The sequence below is a fragment of the Manacus vitellinus genome, unplaced genomic scaffold, assembly GCF_001715985.3.
Source record: "Manacus vitellinus isolate BGI_N305 unplaced genomic scaffold, ASM171598v3 scaffold_10_pilon, whole genome shotgun sequence".
In the NCBI taxonomy this organism is placed as follows: Eukaryota; Metazoa; Chordata; class Aves; order Passeriformes; family Pipridae; genus Manacus; species Manacus vitellinus.
This window is the reverse complement of record NW_021938838.1, coordinates 8,059,158-8,076,232: the sequence shown is the minus strand read 5'-3', so window position 1 is coordinate 8,076,232 and position 17,075 is coordinate 8,059,158. Positions and strand designations below refer to the sequence as shown.

Sequence of the window (17,075 nt, the reverse complement as noted above, 5' to 3'; positions counted from 1 at the left end):
CAAACTGCTCGTGTTACCAAATTTATCCAAATGCAGAACTAAAAGATCTGATAGGTCTTTTTCTTGACCACATTCTGTTATCTTTGGGGTATTGTGTGTCTGCTAAGTCCCACAGAGGGAACTTATTTCTCCAATGTGACAAATTCAGTAAAATTATCTGTTGGTAACATCTTCACAACCACTTGTCAGTTTTATTATCCGAGTCAGATTATTGTTTATACACAACTTTACTAAAATACTTTATTACCAGGCAAGAAGAACACAAATAATAATATGTATATATATATATTTATATATAAAGCAAAGCTGGCACAACTAAAAATACACTCAACAAAATACCTAATCCAGCCTCAAGTAGAAAAAGTGTTTTAACTCCAAAACTGCAAAAGGAATTTACAACAGAAATCTCTCAAGTTCTGTCAGTTTGAGCCAGAGGTGCAAAGCCTCAATAACAAGTAAGGACAGAGTAAGTGCAGCCTGCTCACACCTTGTTGTTACTCCAGGTTTATAGCAACTTCTGCTCTGAGCAATTGAGTTTTACTGAATTATGAACATCAAAATTCCTGTGTTTTACTTAGGGCAATGGATTTTACTATTATGGAAGAAAATGGAAGTGATAAGGCTTGGTTGATGAACATAATGATTTTAGAACACATTAATTAAGAAGAGAGCTCACAAGTGCCTATTTCGAGCAGATGGAAAATTCAGGAAATCATCAGAGAGGTAATTGCAGTGGTTATGGAGCCAGAAAAAAAGGGAAGGAGCTCCTGAAGGGAAGCTAAAGGGAAAAGGATCTGAGAGAAAAGTTGCCAGTCTTGCCTTACAGCTCAGGGCAGAAACCTGGCTGTGGGGAAGAGAGAGAAGGTGCAAAACAAGGAAAAAATGTGAATAACAAAGAGCCAGGATGGTGCCCAGGGGAGATGCTGCCTCCTCAGCATGGAAAAGAGGGAAATGGTACCAGCTGCATTGCAGGGGTGGATTAGCAGCTGCCACAGGAGAGGTGGCATTGAGAAACACTAAAAGTGTGGAAATCATGGATAAAGAGCCTCAGAGATGGCAATAAAAACATGGAGCATCAACCTCGCAGGGGCTGGATGCAGGAAGGTTGGGAGAAGCAGGTAAGCCAGGTGGGACAGCGGTACAGAGCCAGGGAAAAGGGTGAAGGAAAATACACCTGTGGAAGAGAATCACTGGGGGGATTCTGGAAGCTGGGGAGTTAAAATTTCCATGAAAATAAGTGAGCAAGTAGAGGATCAGCACCATCACATCTCCTTGCTGCAGGGAAGGTGAGGGTCTGTCACAGGTTGGACTTGATGATCTTGGAAGTCTTTTCCAACCTTAATGATTCTATGATTCCAAGTATTCCTGTGACTAAATGTGCATATGCCCCTCCGGGAATGCATCTGGGACCCAAAATGCTGCTGGACTAGGGGTGAATTGGGGAACCTTTCAATCTTCTCTTCGATTCTTTGTTTGTTTTCCTTGGCCCTTTGAGTCTCTCCAGTAATTCCAGCAGCAGAGCCCCAAACCAGTCTCTGCCTCATCCACTGTGCATTCTTTAAATTGCAAATAAACTTGATAATAGAAGAGAGGAACCGAGGAAGACTGAATAATAAGACAAGATCAAGACTTGAATACCATGGTGCTGCAAAGCCTCAAAGCACTGATAACAGATAAAATCAAATTATCATAATCTGGGGGTATTTCACAATTAAAAATAATGGTTTTAATTAAAATAATTCCAAGGGAGAAGGAAGTAAAGTATCATTAGAAACATTTTATGCTCTTCTCATAACTTCATATAAATCCAACAGCTACTGTTCATTGAATCATGGAACTATAGAATGGTTTGGATTGGAAGGGACCTTAAAGCTCATCTCGCTCTACCCACTGCCATAGACAGGGACACCTTCCACTAGACCAGGTTGTTCCAAGTCCCATCCAACCTGGCCTAGAACCCAGTGTCAGATTTCTGTGAATCCCATTTATATAATTATGGGAATATATATAACATATAATTCCCATTTTCTTACATTCCTCTCAGTAACAACATGGTCCTGTCACTCCCAGGATAGACATACTGCACTGTGGCCATATATAAATCATCAGGATGAGGCATAAAACATCTTTAAAACCTGCTGGAAATGCTGGTGGACTTGTTTGGGTGCTGATCTATCTGAGGGTGTATTTAATGATGGCAGAGAATCTCCTCTCCTTGCCCTGGGATGCCATCCGACCCGAAAGCGAGAGACCACGGACAGCAAGATTAAACCAGAGTTTAACACCAAAAGAGAAAAACCCTTCTCCTTCCAAACCTGGCTGTGTGTGGAGGGCACGGTGGGGTTAACAGCAGAGCAGGTTCCACTGGAGCTGTTGGGGCGGGAGGATGGGAACAGATTGCCTAGGCACAATTACAGTAAATGAAGGAAGCACAGCCCACACCTGTGCCTGGGACCCTGCGCTCCAATCCAGCCCTGATTGCATCTCCAGGGACTTCCCGGAGGTAAAGTGTCAATTAGTGTAATGACCCTGGACTTTGTCCACTCTGTTCCCTCCTTCTGAGCGTGGAATAATTTCATGGACGCTGGGGGATCTCTTTTAGCAAACTCCTCACAACACCACCTGCTCACCCTCTCATTCTTCCAGTGCTATTCCCAGCTCTCCTTCCACAGGATTGTTGGACTGGAATACAAAATGCAGCACGCCCTGGAGGCACTGAGGTCTGGATCTTCACAGACAATGATGCCCAAACACCTGTATAGATAATATTATCTTTTCTTTGGAACGGGAATGTAACAAACCCTGCCTTGCAGCTCAGTCCTGCATATGAATTCAAGAAAGGATGGGACTCCAGGTAGGAGAGGTTCCCAGCTCCCTTAACAACTCAGACTGATTACCATGAGGTAATTATCCCCATTTTACATGCAAATTCTAGGCACTCTTGCAGATTTTGTCTCAAAATGCACTTGCTTAGGGCTGGAGGCAGTTTTAACCCCTGTGCAGTCAGCAAATACTTCACAAATCTGTGGATATGGGATCTTGGGGCACACTCTGGAGCTAAACAGAAATGTCTGAGAAAAAATCAGAGCTTATCAGAGCCAGGAATAGGGATCTCCATGGGGCCAAGGCAGGAAAACCAACCCCCATGGAATGAGGATCTCCATAGAGGCAAGAAAAGAAAACCAACCCCCATGGAATGGGGATCCCCATGGGATCAGGACAGAAAAACCAACACCCACGGCACAGCATCTCAGTGGATGACTCCAGCTTCAGGTGAAGTCCTGGTGCCATCCTGCAGGCATTGCACTCCCCAGCCTCACAGGGAGACTTCACAGACCTCTGAAAAAGGAAGACAATCCATGTGTTCATCGAGGCACCTGAAGATGATCCATGATGATGTCCCAGTGTTGACTGACTCGGGATCATTGCTGTTGTGTGTGACACTACAAGGAAGACACCTGCAATCAGATCTGGTTTAAACTGGTGTCAACAGGTTGAGCCATCTTAAGAGCACATTAAGGCCTACTGAGGTTTATAGGCTGAGGTATGACTTGGAGCATAATTTATCCATGTTTTTTAGCTTGAGGCAGCTTTGTCCTCATGTGAGAACTGTGGGTCTTTTATAGGGGCCGAGGCGTTTCCCTCGTGCTTTGGGGATTCATTCAACCTGTGCTAAACACTGAAATAATCTAAAAGCGTGGAAGCTACAGGGGAGAACAGTTCAAAACACTAGGAGCTGAGGTTAGGCCAAGATTTCCTGTCACTGCTGAGCCAGCTGGAAAAAAGGAGTGTCCTGCACATGGGAATTAAAGCAAGAAGGTGAGGTTGAGAGAGATGATTCTGCCCCTCTGCTCCACTCTGTTGAGACCTCACCTGGAATGTTCTGGGATCCCCAGCACAGGAAGGACATGGATCTGTTGAAGCAAGTCCAAAGGAGGCCACCAAGATGTTCCAAGGGCTGGAGCTCCTTTGCTGTGAGAGGCTGAGAACTGATGTTTAGCCTGGAGAAGAGAAGGCTCTGGGAAGACCTTAGAGCCCCTTCCAGTGCATAAAGGTGCTCCAAGAGAGCTGGAGAGGGACTTTGGAAAAGGATCTAGAGTGACAGGACAAGGGGAAATGGCTTCCTGCTGCCAGAGGGCAGGGAAAGATGGGATATTGGGAAGGAATTCTTGGCTGTGAGAGTGGTGAGGCCCTGGCACAGGATGCCTAAAGAAGCTGTGGCTGCCTCATCCCTGGAAGTGTCCACAGTCAGGTTAGACGGGACTTTGAGCAACCTGAGATAGTGGAAGGTGTCCCGTCCTATGGCGGGGGGTGGAACTGGGTGAGCTTTAAGGAATCTTTCAACTCAAACCATTCTGGGATTCTGTGACTTAAATGACTCAAGCTGACATTATTATTCTGTGGCATTCCCGTGTCTGAGGTTGCAGATGAGCATCAATGCTGTGGATAAATATAGGAGTTAAAGATTATAGCAAAAAAGACTTTTTTCATTGCAATAAGACTGGCATATTTGGAGCAAAAAGCAGCAGTCGTGACAACACATTGTTTCTCTTTCCTCCAGAGCACAGCTGTGTTTTCCACTGCTCTGTCCACATTATGGCTAATTTGGAATCCTTCATCTGAAAAGCCATTTCTATGGATGAAATTGAGCACTTCAATATTTGCAAAGATGCTGTGGAGCTTAATTAGTTACCAGCAATATTTTATCTTATGGGTCCACTTTGAAAAGAAAATCTTAAATGCTGGAGAGATGACACAAGGATGTGACAGAAATAAACACAAGTTACAGGAGCAGCAGGAGGAGGCATTAAAGGATTCGCTATCTAGAGTATCAAAGTCTAACGATTAAAATATGTACTAATTCATATTAATTCTTAATATGAGCATCTTTATTAAGTGGGATTATCTCAGGTTTGGAAGAGCTTTCAAGTCCTGGTGCTATAGGTGTTTTGGAATCCTAAAACACTGAAACACACGTGTCTCCTAAACTGATTCCAGCTCCAATTCCATCACTGGCATGTGTAGGCTGTACAATATTTCTGGATCCCTGATTGCATCCCATTTCCAGCTCAGATGCCATGTGTGTCCCTGGAACTCGCCTGTTTTTACACACCCTCCTCTGAGTGTTTGTCTCCAGCCTTCCCTCTCCATGTGCAGGCTCTCCTGTCCTCTGTGTGTCAACCCAGCTTAGCTGTAAACCCTCTCTGCCTCCTCTAAAATTGTGCTTTGATTTTTTTTTTTTTTTTGCTGCTGGGCTGGAAATCCTGCACATTTGGAATTCAACCAGAAGGCTTCCAGATAAAATCACACCAGGCTGAAAGGCCACTGTGTCTTCAGGATGCAATGCTGGGATTGCTGCCCTGAGTGTCCTCGTCAGGGTGTGAGTCAGAGGTGGGCTTTGGCAGCTCCCCAACTTCTTTGGAGCAGTGCGGGAGTAACCTGGGAGAGCTTATGTGGGATGCATGGGGAGAAGAGCAAGGAAATTCAATTTATAAGAGCATGTAGTGACAGGACAAGGGGGAATGAAAATCGTAGGGAATACTGGGTAAATCTGGACCCTTCCTTGGTTACAAACTAGTCACCAAGGAAGGCCTAGCCCAAACCACCACAACACTGACAGAGGGGAAATTTAAGTTGGGTATACAGAAGAAACTCCTTCCTGTGAGGGTGGTGAGGCCCTGGCACAGGTTGCCCAGAGAAGCTGTGGCTGCCCCATCCCTGGAAGTGTTCAAGGCCAGGTTGGACGGGGCTTGGAGCAACCTGGTGTAGTGGAAGGTGTCCCTGCCCATGGCAGGAGGTGGAATGAGATGAGCTTTGAGGTCCCTTCCAACCCAAGCCATTCCATGATTCCATGATCCTGTAAAATTCGAGAGCTTCTCAAGGATATTCTGAATTTCCCTGTGGTCCATCAGCTCAGCAATCTCTCTACCAGCTGGGTGTGAGAGCCACACTTTGCTCAAGCTTTTCATTTCGCATTCTCTTCCTTTTCATTTCCCATTCCCTTCCGGTTCTCTATCAGCAGAGCTCAGGCCCATCCCCACAATCAGCCTCTCTCTGGATGGCTGCCGAGCTGGGATATTTATAGGGTTTACTGGAAACTGTTGGCACATTGCTGGGCTTCGAAATGTGATTGTTTTGCAAAGAAGGAAATTAGCTGGAGTGTGGGGCTGCTGGCCAGCTTGGACTGCGAGCAGAGGGAGCCCGAGGTCAGGTCATTGTTTCTTTTATCTTCAGAAGCAATTTGCCGCTCTCTGTGTTTTTTTAAGTGACTCTTAATGTGATGGACAAAGTGAGATCACTGAGTAGGAATCCTCCATTTTAGAAATACTTGAGGTATTAGTGAAGTACACCCTGAACCACTTAAACAAGTACCTACTGGAGTAGTCGGGTGGATAAGAATCTGGTAATTTATAACCGTGTTTGAGGAGTGACAGATGGGTCCCAGCTTGGAATAATAAAGCTGTAATGGAAGAATGTAGATGGGGCAGAACCTCGGGATGTTGTGAAATGGAGGAGATATTCTTGTCTTGGACAAGTCCCTTCTATTCTTCTTCTCCATCTTCCTGTTCGTGTAATTTTAGTTCATTTCTTTGGTGATTGTGGAGTTTAACAGGCTGAGGGTTGTGTTTAAAACCCTTGGCTTGAGAACACTCTTGTAAAACAAAATATTGACATTCCCTTGGTTTCCCTACAATAAACATCTCCAAGTGAGGCAGGTGTTGCAGGAAAGCACTTAGAAGCGTGGGGGTTGAATGCTGGAGAGCAGGTTGACCTCAAGTGTGACATGCTGGAAGGGTTACCTCTGCAAACTTCTGTCCAACCTGTCTGGCCACATGTTAGTCCTGTGTCTGGGAGGTCTCCCTTGGTAATCATTTAAGGGACAGCTGGAGGACAACCCCAGAAATGCCTTTCTTTGTACCTGCCACCTTTGCACTCCCCTCAGGACTCAACATGTGCTCACAGCATTCTGAGGAGAATTCTGAGGAGGAAACATTTGGGGCCACTGGGACCAGCGGATTTGAAAACAGATGATCTGCCAGGAGCCAGGTGCTTTTCTGGGGAGGACCAGCACACCTGCCATCCGTGTGGCCCTAAGCAGTGCACCTGGACTCTGCCAGCTCAGGTGTTTCACTCCCCTGCAGACCTATGGGCAGTCGACAGTATGTTTACATATCCTTCTCCCTGGTGATGGCCCAGGAAGTCTTCTGGCCCAGCTTGGTGATGTGGACACTGAAATGATGCCCCACCAATAAGATCTGTATTTTTTCCTGTTCCAGTTTTGCCAGTGAGGAATATCAGCGTGCCATGGAGCGGATAACTGGGATTGTCCAGCAGCACAAAGACACGCTGATACCTGGGGAGCCACAGCTGAATGTGTGTGACAAGGCCATTATGGTGAGTGCTTAAAGCAGAAACACAGTGGGGAATCCTTAGCTTGAAATATGTATTGTAAAGCCTTCATGAAGTGTCACCTAATTCTGGGAAGGGATGGAGAAGGGATGCTCACTCACCTGTTTGTGGCTTCCTTCCTTAGAGACAGGGCAGGATCCACAACTGTAGATCCTTCTTCTCCTTCCTAATCGCCTCCTACAAATCTTAAAAGTCATGGAATCATCGAAGCATAGAGTGGTTTGGGTTGGAAGAAACCTTAAAGCTCATCTTGTTCCACCCACCTTCCTTCCATGGGCAGAGACACCTTCCACTAGACCAGGTGACTCCAACCTCGCCTTGGACACTTCCAGGGATGGGGCAGCCACAGCTTCTCTGGGCAACATGTGCCAGGGCCTCACCACCCTCACACAGAATAATTTCATCCCAATATGCCATCTAACCCTGTCCTCTTTGTTTTGAGTCCTCTGTGTCTGAGTGGTGGCACTGGGACAGTGCTTCTCTTTCAGTGATGTATCTTTGATCTTGTTCAGTCTCCTCCAGTTCCACCCGTGCCTGAATTTTCCAAGATCTTTCTGGCTTGCGACATGACAAAATGTTTTCAATTCTCTTTTCTGTTTCAAGTCTCATGTTGAAAAGTTACAGTTTGGCTTTCCTGTCAAACACAACTTGGTTTGTTGAGAACCTGGGAAAGCAACTGGATAGTGTGGGGGAGGTAAAGTTGTCAGATGATGAGAGGCTGTGTAGTCTGAGGGAATGTGTCTGTGGGCTGACACAAAATAGTAACAGCAACATCTTTCTGATGCTGAAATAATCTTCTGAAACAGTCAGAACCTGCTGCTTTGGGTCTGTCACCAGGAAAGAACAAAAGGTGGATTTGTGTCCCCTCAGTAACAAGGAAAAGATCTTTCTTAGCCTTGTCCCATCTTTTTATTTTTGGCTGTTAAATAGGAAAAAGATTTGAAGGCCCATTGTTTCTGTGCTGTTTTCTTTTCTTATTCAACTTTTCCCCTAATAAACACTGTTCTGTGCTCCCCTGGGACCTTTTGGATTCAGGAACTGTCCACAGAGCCTGGCAAAGGCATTTCTTCTGTGCTGCCTCCAAAACTGGTTCACAAATTTTAGGCCATCTGAGGCAGAAAGTGGGCTGGGGAGGATCCCAATTCCAGGAGAAACATTCAAATGCCAACAGGAAGCATTATGAGTTTTGTAATCTATGTACACTCCTTACAGACTGATTGCGTGGTCACTAAACCAAAATATCAGGCACCAAATTGTTGCCTTTTGAGACCAGAAATTAAGAAAACCAAATCTTTTTGGAGTGGTTGGTAGACTGGGCCTGATATCTGTCTTTGGGGGATACTAGGAGATAAATATTGTTGACTAATACAATCTAATTTACTGTCTCCTAAATCTTGTCACCTATTTATTAGATATGGGTGTTGAATATCCTTTCTGGGACAGAGGAGAATTGTCTTTACTTACACATAAGCAAAGTGTGTGGAAGTGTTCAAGACCATGGAGTGACAGGACAAGGAGGAATGGCTTCCCACTGCCTTCCCTGTGAGGGTGGGGAGGCCCTGGCACAGGTTGCCCAGAGAAACTGTGGCTGCCTCATCCCTGGAATTGTTCAAGGCCAGGTTGGACGGGGCTTGGAGCAACCTGGTCTAGTGGAAGGTATCTCTGCCCATGGCAGGGGCTGGAACGAGATGAGCTTTAAGGTCCCTTCCAACTCAAACTATTCCATGATTCCGTGGCAGCAGAGGCATCATTTTGGAGCTCCTGCAGTCGTGGGATTGATAGATGCACAGCAGCACCAGCCCTCTGGAGCTGGGAGGTCTTTGCTGGCCCATCTGTGGTGTCCCACCAGCAGTGTCCACGAAGCTCCCACAGAGCCAGCTCTGCTGTTTTTTCATCCTGTGGAAGTGCAGGAAAAGCTGTTCCATGCAGTGGAGCCATGCTGGCCTGACTTGCAGCACGGGTGGTGTCCCCAGGGCTCCCAGCACAGCTCCAGGAAAGCCTTGGACTGTGAGAATGAAACACACACCACTTATTGTTTGATATTTTTCAAAAGAACAAACATTTCATTTGTTCTTTTGGCTCTCAGTTCCTTCTGCAGAGTGGCCTAAAATTTCCAGCCGTGGTTGTGCATTTTAAAATGGAGAAACAGATTTAGGAACCAGCATTAATTGTTCTTAAAGCCTCTGGAGCCCTTGGTGCAGAGATACCTCCACCAGAGTTCCCTCTGTGTCTGTTCCTCTGCAGGGATAGCTGGTGTCTCACTGCCATCTGTTGTCAGTTCCATGGAATAAAATCCTGCTCCAGCATTTTTTTTCTGGGGTTAAGCTTTTCATTTCCTCTGTAGGAATTTACATCCAAAATACGTAAATATTTGAAGGATAAAAATAAACAAAATGAAAGGCAATAGGTCAGAGCTGAACTGGTCTTTGATATGTACAGACCTGAGAGAGGGAGGAACAGGGAATGAGCACAAAAGATTTCTGAAGGCAGAATGGGAATTACAGCCTGCCGTTCACATGACCACGATCCCAAATTTTAAATGGCAAAATGCCAATTAAATAAAAAAAGTTCATTTTTCCAAATTCTTTCCTTTGTTGATCCCTTAGGAAGCTGAGGTTTGCAGTGGGTCTCCTTGCTGGTGTCCTTTCTCTGTTGTACACAGGCAGGTAGTTCAAGAAACATGGAAACAAGGGAGACAAATAGTTTTGTGTGGAAGAGGTGTCCCAGGAATGCCTTCTGCTCCATCTGCTCATGGATTCATCCATCAAAATGCTCATTAAAATACCAGCATTCTTATCTCTCTCACACCCTTGGCCTTCTGCTGCTTTTTGCTTCCTCAACAAAGTGCCTGGATATCACAGTGCTAAGAATGGGAACTCTTCTGGACCCCAGGAAAATTGGGAATGTCACCAAAACCTCATGGTCTGGTTGCTCTGTGCTGCTACAAGAGAGAGAGGAGGGTCACAGAGTCCCAGCAAACTGGTCTGGGAGAGACCAGGAAAGATGCCAGAAGAGGGAATCATGTGCTGCAGAAGGATTTGTAGCCTTTCCTAAAGCTTTTATTTGACTAATGTTTGGAATGGGGAAGTTTATGAGCCCAGAGGCATCGGCTGCAAGAGGAGTTTCATTTTTCAAGCAGGACATAAAAGTGTCTTTGTGAGGATCAAAAAAGGCTGGTTGGGGTTAGAGCCTAGGAGACACTTGGTGTGAATCATCTTTATGTCTATTTTTGTTTGTCTTTAACAGAATTGGTCCCCTCCAGGCTGTGAGAAGCTTGGGAAGTGCCTGAAAGCGCCTGAGTCTGATCCTAAGAAATGCTCTTGGCCTCACTGATCTCTGCATCCCTCCAGAGCTGCACAGAGAGCCCGGAGCAGCCGGACATCCAGCGTGTCTGCTCATGTTGGCACTCCTGTTTACACAGGAAGGGTGTGATGTGTGTGTGAAATCATCACTTGTTCTTCCAAAAGGGCCAGTGTTTATATTCCTCATGCTCAGGGTTTAGCCTCCACTCCTCTCTTCTGGTTGTTTCCCTAAATGGTAACCTCAGCAGTCTGTTTCAGCTGTAAAAGCTCTCTGGACAATGACAACTCTGCCATCACCTCCAAAATGCCATGGATTCCCCTTCCTCCTTCCACCCTTGGATTCCCCTTGCTCCTTCCACCCAACCTGCTCTCCCAAATCTTTGCTCACTGGGATGCCCCAACAGCAGCCATAGGGATGGAGCAGGAAACTCAGAGCTGCCAGAAAGCCCTGCCCAAAGTGCCCGTGTTTTGTGTGCCTGTAACTTGTTGTTTTAACATTTGATTTCCATTGTGAACTCTGGATATCAACTTGTTTTTCCTTTCTTCCCAAATTTGGGAGTTCTGGGTGCAGCTGCTGGGAGCAAACAAGCGCTCCCTCCTGTTCCCAGCTAAGGGGTTGGATTTGGGGAGAATGCCCTGACTTTCTTGCATCTGTAGCTGCAAACATTCCCTAGGTTATGGTACAAGGAAATTTGAGGATAGTGTTCAGGTAAGTATTGGATTAGGGTTACAGCAGCATTCCAGTGCCTAAAGGGACTCCAAAAGAGGACTTTGGACAAGGGATGGAGTGACAGGCCAAGAGGGAATGGCTTCCCACTGCCAGAGGGCAGGGTTAGATGGGATATTGGGAAGGAATTCTTGGCTGTGAAAGTGGAGAGGCCCTGGCACAGGTTGCCCAGAGAAGCTGTGGCTGCCCCATCCCTGGAATTGTCCAAGGCCAGGTTGGATGGGGCTTGGAGCAACCTGGTCTAGTGGAAGGTGTGCCTGCCCATGGCAGGGGGTGAGACTGGATTATCTTTAAGGTCCCTTCCAACCCAAACCATTCCATGATTCTATTGCCTGATTGTTGGTATGCAGGACATTCATGGGGAACTGGGGGTCGGGTGATCATTTCAGGGGTTTTCTTAATTTCCAAAAATCCATGTCTAAATCTGATTTAAGTCATGCTTCTCATCTCATGATCCAGGCCCAGCCAAGTGCAGGCTCAGAAATACCCGTTTACATCAGATGTTAACTCTTGACCCTGTTTCCAATGCACGCTCTCCGAGGAATCCTCCTTGTGCAAACTTTCCACAGCCTGGGTGTAGCTTTCTTTAAACAGAGTTCCTGGTGAGCGCGGGGCCTTCGCATGATTCTGTGGTGCAGATTCCTCTTCTGCCTTGGAGCCTCTTCCACACCCTTCCCTGTTGCTAATAAATGTGTCTTGAGCAAAACCAAGTTGCTCTGGGGCTTCAGGGCAGTAGCTGGAAGGAACCCTGAGCATGTTTGGGTTCAGATTGAAGGAGGGGAAATTTAGGTCAGATATTAGGAAGAAATCCTTCTTTGTGAGGGTGGGGAGGCCCTGGCACAGGTTGCCCAGAGAAGCTGTGGCTGCTCCATCCCTGAAAGTGTCCAAAGCAAGGTTGGACAGGGCTTGGAGCAACCTGGTGTAATGGAACGTGTCCCTGCCCATGGCACAGGGTGCCATGGGATGAGCCCTAAAGTCTCTTCCCACACAAACCATTCTGAAATTATATGTTTGCACCACCAGCAGCTCCACTTGACACCTCCAATGTTTCCCACAGTACACATGCCCTCTCTGTGTGATGATGTGCTACCTTGGGAAAAAAATCCAGGTGCTCTGTCCATGGAAACAGCTCGACTTCCTTCCCAGGCAAAGCTGGGACTGCTTGAGAGCACTGCCTGTGCCAACTGCTGTGCTGCCTGCTCTGGGCTTTCAGCTGCCTGTTCTTACCCTCCCTGTAATCCAAACGCTCCCATTCTTTCCGTTCCCATGGTTTATGCTACCTGTAATCCCCTCCACAGTAATTCCTAGTGTACATCTCCTGAAGCTGGATAATCCTAAGAGATCGGCATAAGAACAGCACTTGAGTCAGCTCTTACTGTTCCACCTCTCAGAAATCCCAGCATTTCTTTCACCAGCAGTCTGTGGATCCCTGTGCATCTGCAAGTGGCATTTGTTTATAGTCCACATTTCTTAGCTGATTTATGATGTTCCTAATTGTCCTTCATGTATATCATGGCATTTCCAGCTCATCCATAACATTCCTCCTTGTTTTGACATAGCCTGGATAGCTCAAGGCTTGGGAGATTCTGACCAGCCAGTTCCTCAGTGACACAAGGAGAGAGACTGGGAGGACATGTGGGTCTGTCAGCACAGGACACCAGATAAAACCAGTAACTCCCGTTTGCTGGGTCTGTCCACCTCTGCTTTAGTGCTTCCTTGAGTGTCCAGAGATGGGAATGGAGCTGGGGAAGGGGCTGGAGCACCAGGAGCGGTTGAGGGAGCTGTGGGGGCTCAGCCTGGAGAAAAGGCTCAGGGGGGACCTTCTCGCTTTTTCCAACTCCCTGACAGGAGGGTGGAGTGGAGGGGATCAGGCTCTGCTCCCACGGATGTCAGGGAACAAGGGACAGGATGAGAGGAAACGGCCTTAAGCTGTGCCAGGGGAGGTTCAGGTTGGATAGTAAGGAAATTTTTTTGTGGAAAGGCTCAGAAAGCATTGGAAGGGCCTGCCCAGGGCCGTGGTGGAGTCACCATCCCTCGTGTTCAAAAAACATGTGGATGTGGCACTTGAGGACATGGTGATGGTGTTGGGCTGATGATTGGAACTGATGATCTTAAAGATCTTTTCCAACCTTAACAATGCTGCAATTCGACGATTCAATCACCCAGAATTCTCAGAGCCCTGCAGTTCACTATAAAGATCCCACCAGAGGAGGGAGTCCATCACTGCAACTCTCTGGAAATCCTCATCAGCCCTCAAATAGTTGTGAAGTAGCAACACTTCGTGGGGTTTTGTGCTGCTTATGAAGAGTTCACATCATGGGATCAGAGCTGAGCACTTGCCTGGACATGTTCCTCAGTCCTTAGCACTTGAGAACACACACTGTGAGTGTTCTGAGTGCCTGCTGCCCCTGTCCCCTCCCTGCTGCTTCCTCCTTTTCTCTCTCACAGCTCTCAGTTCTGAAGGTCCTGCTTTTCCCCTGGAACTTGCTTGGACAAGCCACCCTGCTCTAAGCAGCCACAGTGTTTATCCTCTCCCCCAGCACTCGAAGTCCTCATTCCTCACTGAAACAATCTCTCAGGACCCAGATACAGGAGGAAAACTTTGCACTAGAAAGCAAGTAAGTGAATTCACTTAGTGTGTGTTTATAGTAAATGGACACAAAACAGATAATAAATAATCAAAGCTTAATATGACAAAGCTTCTGCTTTAAATTTAAATAAGAATAGTAGTGTTACAGCTGTTTATCAGGAAGAATAATTTATCAGAAATGCATTCTATGATTTCACCTGTAAACCAGGGGAATAACACTTTGCTGGGGGAGAGTCTCACAGATCACGGGACTGACTTGGGTTAAAAATAACTTGGTTTGTTTTCCCAGTATTATTTTTACCTTGGATCAATTTCCCAGCCCACAGAGCTGCCCAGGAGCAGTTCAGGGGCTGGAGGGGGACCAGGACCGGGGATGAGGATGATGCCTGCAGCCTCCAAAATGCACCTTGGAGCAGGAAGTGGCCACATCTGCCCTTAATAATGATCCTGAGCCTCTAGTCTGAAGCTGCCCTGTTTGGGAACTGCCCATACTGGGCCAGGAGTGGGTCTGGTGGGGTTCACAGCCCACTCAGGGACCTGCAGCAGCCAAACTGGTCTGTTGGTGGCTTCTTTGCTCAAGCTACAAGACATAAATGCTAAAGGAATGATGATGTTTAATGCTGTGATGTTCCTTTCTTTATATTTTTTATGCTAAATGCTAAAAGCTGAATATCTACTTGGGCTAAGAGTCCAAGGAATTTCTTTCTTGCCTTTAATTTCCAATTAGCTGAGCCTCTCGAGCCTCCCCGCTCTGCCCCTGAGGCTGTGTTATCATCCGACCCTCTGTGCGGAGAAGCTTCTGAAATGGATGGAACTAATAATCGTGGAAAAACTCCGGCTGCATTTACAGCCTCTGCCTGCAAAAGTGGAGCCTTGATTTCAAAGCCTGCGGCGACAAATGGATTATTTCGGTGGCAAATTAGTCTCTGGGGACCGACAATTTGGGGAGCTGAGCGCTGGAACTGGAAAGCAGCAGATCAATTCCGAACACTTGGAGCCAAGGTTAATGCCCTGCGAACTATTGAGTGCAGCAATGAAGGATAACGTGTCAAATGGGAAGCTTGGGAATATGGAATTAAAGGGAAAATGGGGAAGGTTGGAACAAGGAGAGCGAGCGAGACCCACAGATTTGTTAATAAAACCTGGGGACTGAGTTTTTGGGTGAGCGCTGAGGATGACAGTGGGATTTGAATAGAAGAACTAGAACTAACATCTCTGGGAAGGAGGGTTTTGGACTTGGGACAGTAATGGAAGCTGGCAGTTCTCATACCTGCCACACTGAGCCTTTCCTGAACATCATGGGCAGCTCCCAAAAATTCCTGATTTCACATGAAGAGGATGAGACGAGGATCTCCTGAAGGTTGGAGACCACTCTTCCCACTTTTATTTGAAATAACCACATGAAATCATTCCAGCAGCTGGACAAAGACCTTTGGAAGGTGAGAATTAAATGGAGTTTGGGGGGGAGGCAAGTTTGGGGGTGCTGAGAGGTGGGTTTTGTCTGCAGAGTTTCCAGCAGCCTCCTGAGCACAGCCAGATGAGAAATCCCTCCCCAGGGATCCTGCTCTTGTCCTCAGCACTGGGAAACTTTACAAAAGAAACACACTTTTACTGTCTTAAGAGCTACTTTGCTTGTCCAGCTTCCAAATAACTGTTTTGCAGTTAAAATGGCTTGTTTTCCATCTCTCTTTACAGTTATAATACTTGGAAATGGACTTTTCCTTTTGTTTTCTGATAGTATTGGATGGTTTTGTATGTTATCAGAGGGCAACACTCTGGTGCCTCTTGAATTAAACTGTCAGATTTTAAGAACAGTTGTAAGGGAAGGACTGAAATCCCATTTTAGGTTCTTTTTTCCTATGGAAAATGGCTATTTTAAAAACCCAGACTCCATTTGCCTGTTTTCTTTATATCCCCTTCCACCGTTCAAAGTTTTGTTGTTGCTCAAAGTCTAGTTGTGATTATATAAATCCCAAATAAAGGTGGATCAGTAGCCAAAAGCTTGTGGTCTTTTAGGAGGGAGGAAAAACTCTGCCTTCCAGCTTCTGGAGAGAGGCAATCTGGCAGCATTCTGAGCCTTTGTCCCTCTTGGAGTCACTTGACACCCTTCTGGGTGATAGGAGCTTGGTAGCACAATTCCCATCTGAAAGGGAGAGCAGATAAAAGCCGGCAGCAAGGAATGTGTGCCAAATCCATTAGTTCTGGAGCAGACACAAAATCCAGGCTGGCCAGAGGAGGGAGAGGAGTTTTGTGCCTTCTCCAAGGGCCTGATGCAGTGGGCAGGAGGTGCTGGCTTGGACTCTGTGGGAGGCAGAGCTGGATCGACACTTTCCCCTCTTTTAGGGGGCACAAAACCAGCTCCAATGCTTCTATCCCAGTTGCAGGGATCTGGCTGGGGAGCTGCATTCTTCTGCTGTTGAAATAAGATATTTCAAATTTGTGTGTGTGTGTTTTTTTTTTTTTTAATGGGTTTAAAGTGCATTTCCTCAGCTGAAACTGGAGCGAAACATTCCAGCAGATTTGCAAGGAAATTTCAGTTCTTGTTTCCCCTGGTGGAAGGGGTATGTTGAAATTTGGGGCATTTTGTTCCACTTCACACTGAAGCTTTAAAATCCTGAACAGAAACTTCCAGACTCAGCACAGCTCTTCTAATTGCCTGGTTAAGCAGATTAGAGCTAGTTCCCAAGCTTTTATATTCCCAGTTTCTGTGTTCCCTGGCTAATAACATCTCTCCTATCAGGATCTCAAAACACTTTTAATTGTGCCTCTGTGTCCAAAAAATTGGCAAAACCAGCTACAGTATCCTGGGGGGGAGGTCCAGATCCCAGGTGGTGGTTCCTCTGCCAGGCACAGATCAGCCCTGGATCTCTTGAGCCACAGCCGGATGTCGAGAGTCATCTCCAGAGTGATATTCCAGAGCCCTTTGACATCACATTTGGAAAGGGGTCCTAGGAAAGTTCTTTTTTCAGATGGAAATTGCAGTAGGAGTCAGCACTGTTGTTTGAAAGGTTGGACAATTACAGGGAAAACTGATTTTCTTATGATG

At 46.4% G+C, this 17,075-nt stretch overlaps 1 protein-coding gene across 2 annotated transcripts in view; it reads left to right on the top strand.

The window, feature by feature from the left end:
* GALNS (galactosamine (N-acetyl)-6-sulfatase) overlaps positions 1-11,234 on the top strand; it is a 41,008-nt gene extending 29,774 nt beyond the window's left edge. For both annotated transcript variants that reach the window (XM_018084199.1, XM_018084205.2), the window contains 2 exons: positions 7,278-7,395; positions 10,657-11,234. In XM_018084199.1, coding sequence (XP_017939688.1) covers positions 7,278-7,395; positions 10,657-10,743 — 205 coding nt within the window. In that variant the 3' untranslated portion in view covers positions 10,744-11,234. The remainder of the gene's footprint in view (positions 1-7,277; positions 7,396-10,656) is intronic.
* Positions 11,235-17,075: the final 5,841 nt, after the last annotated feature.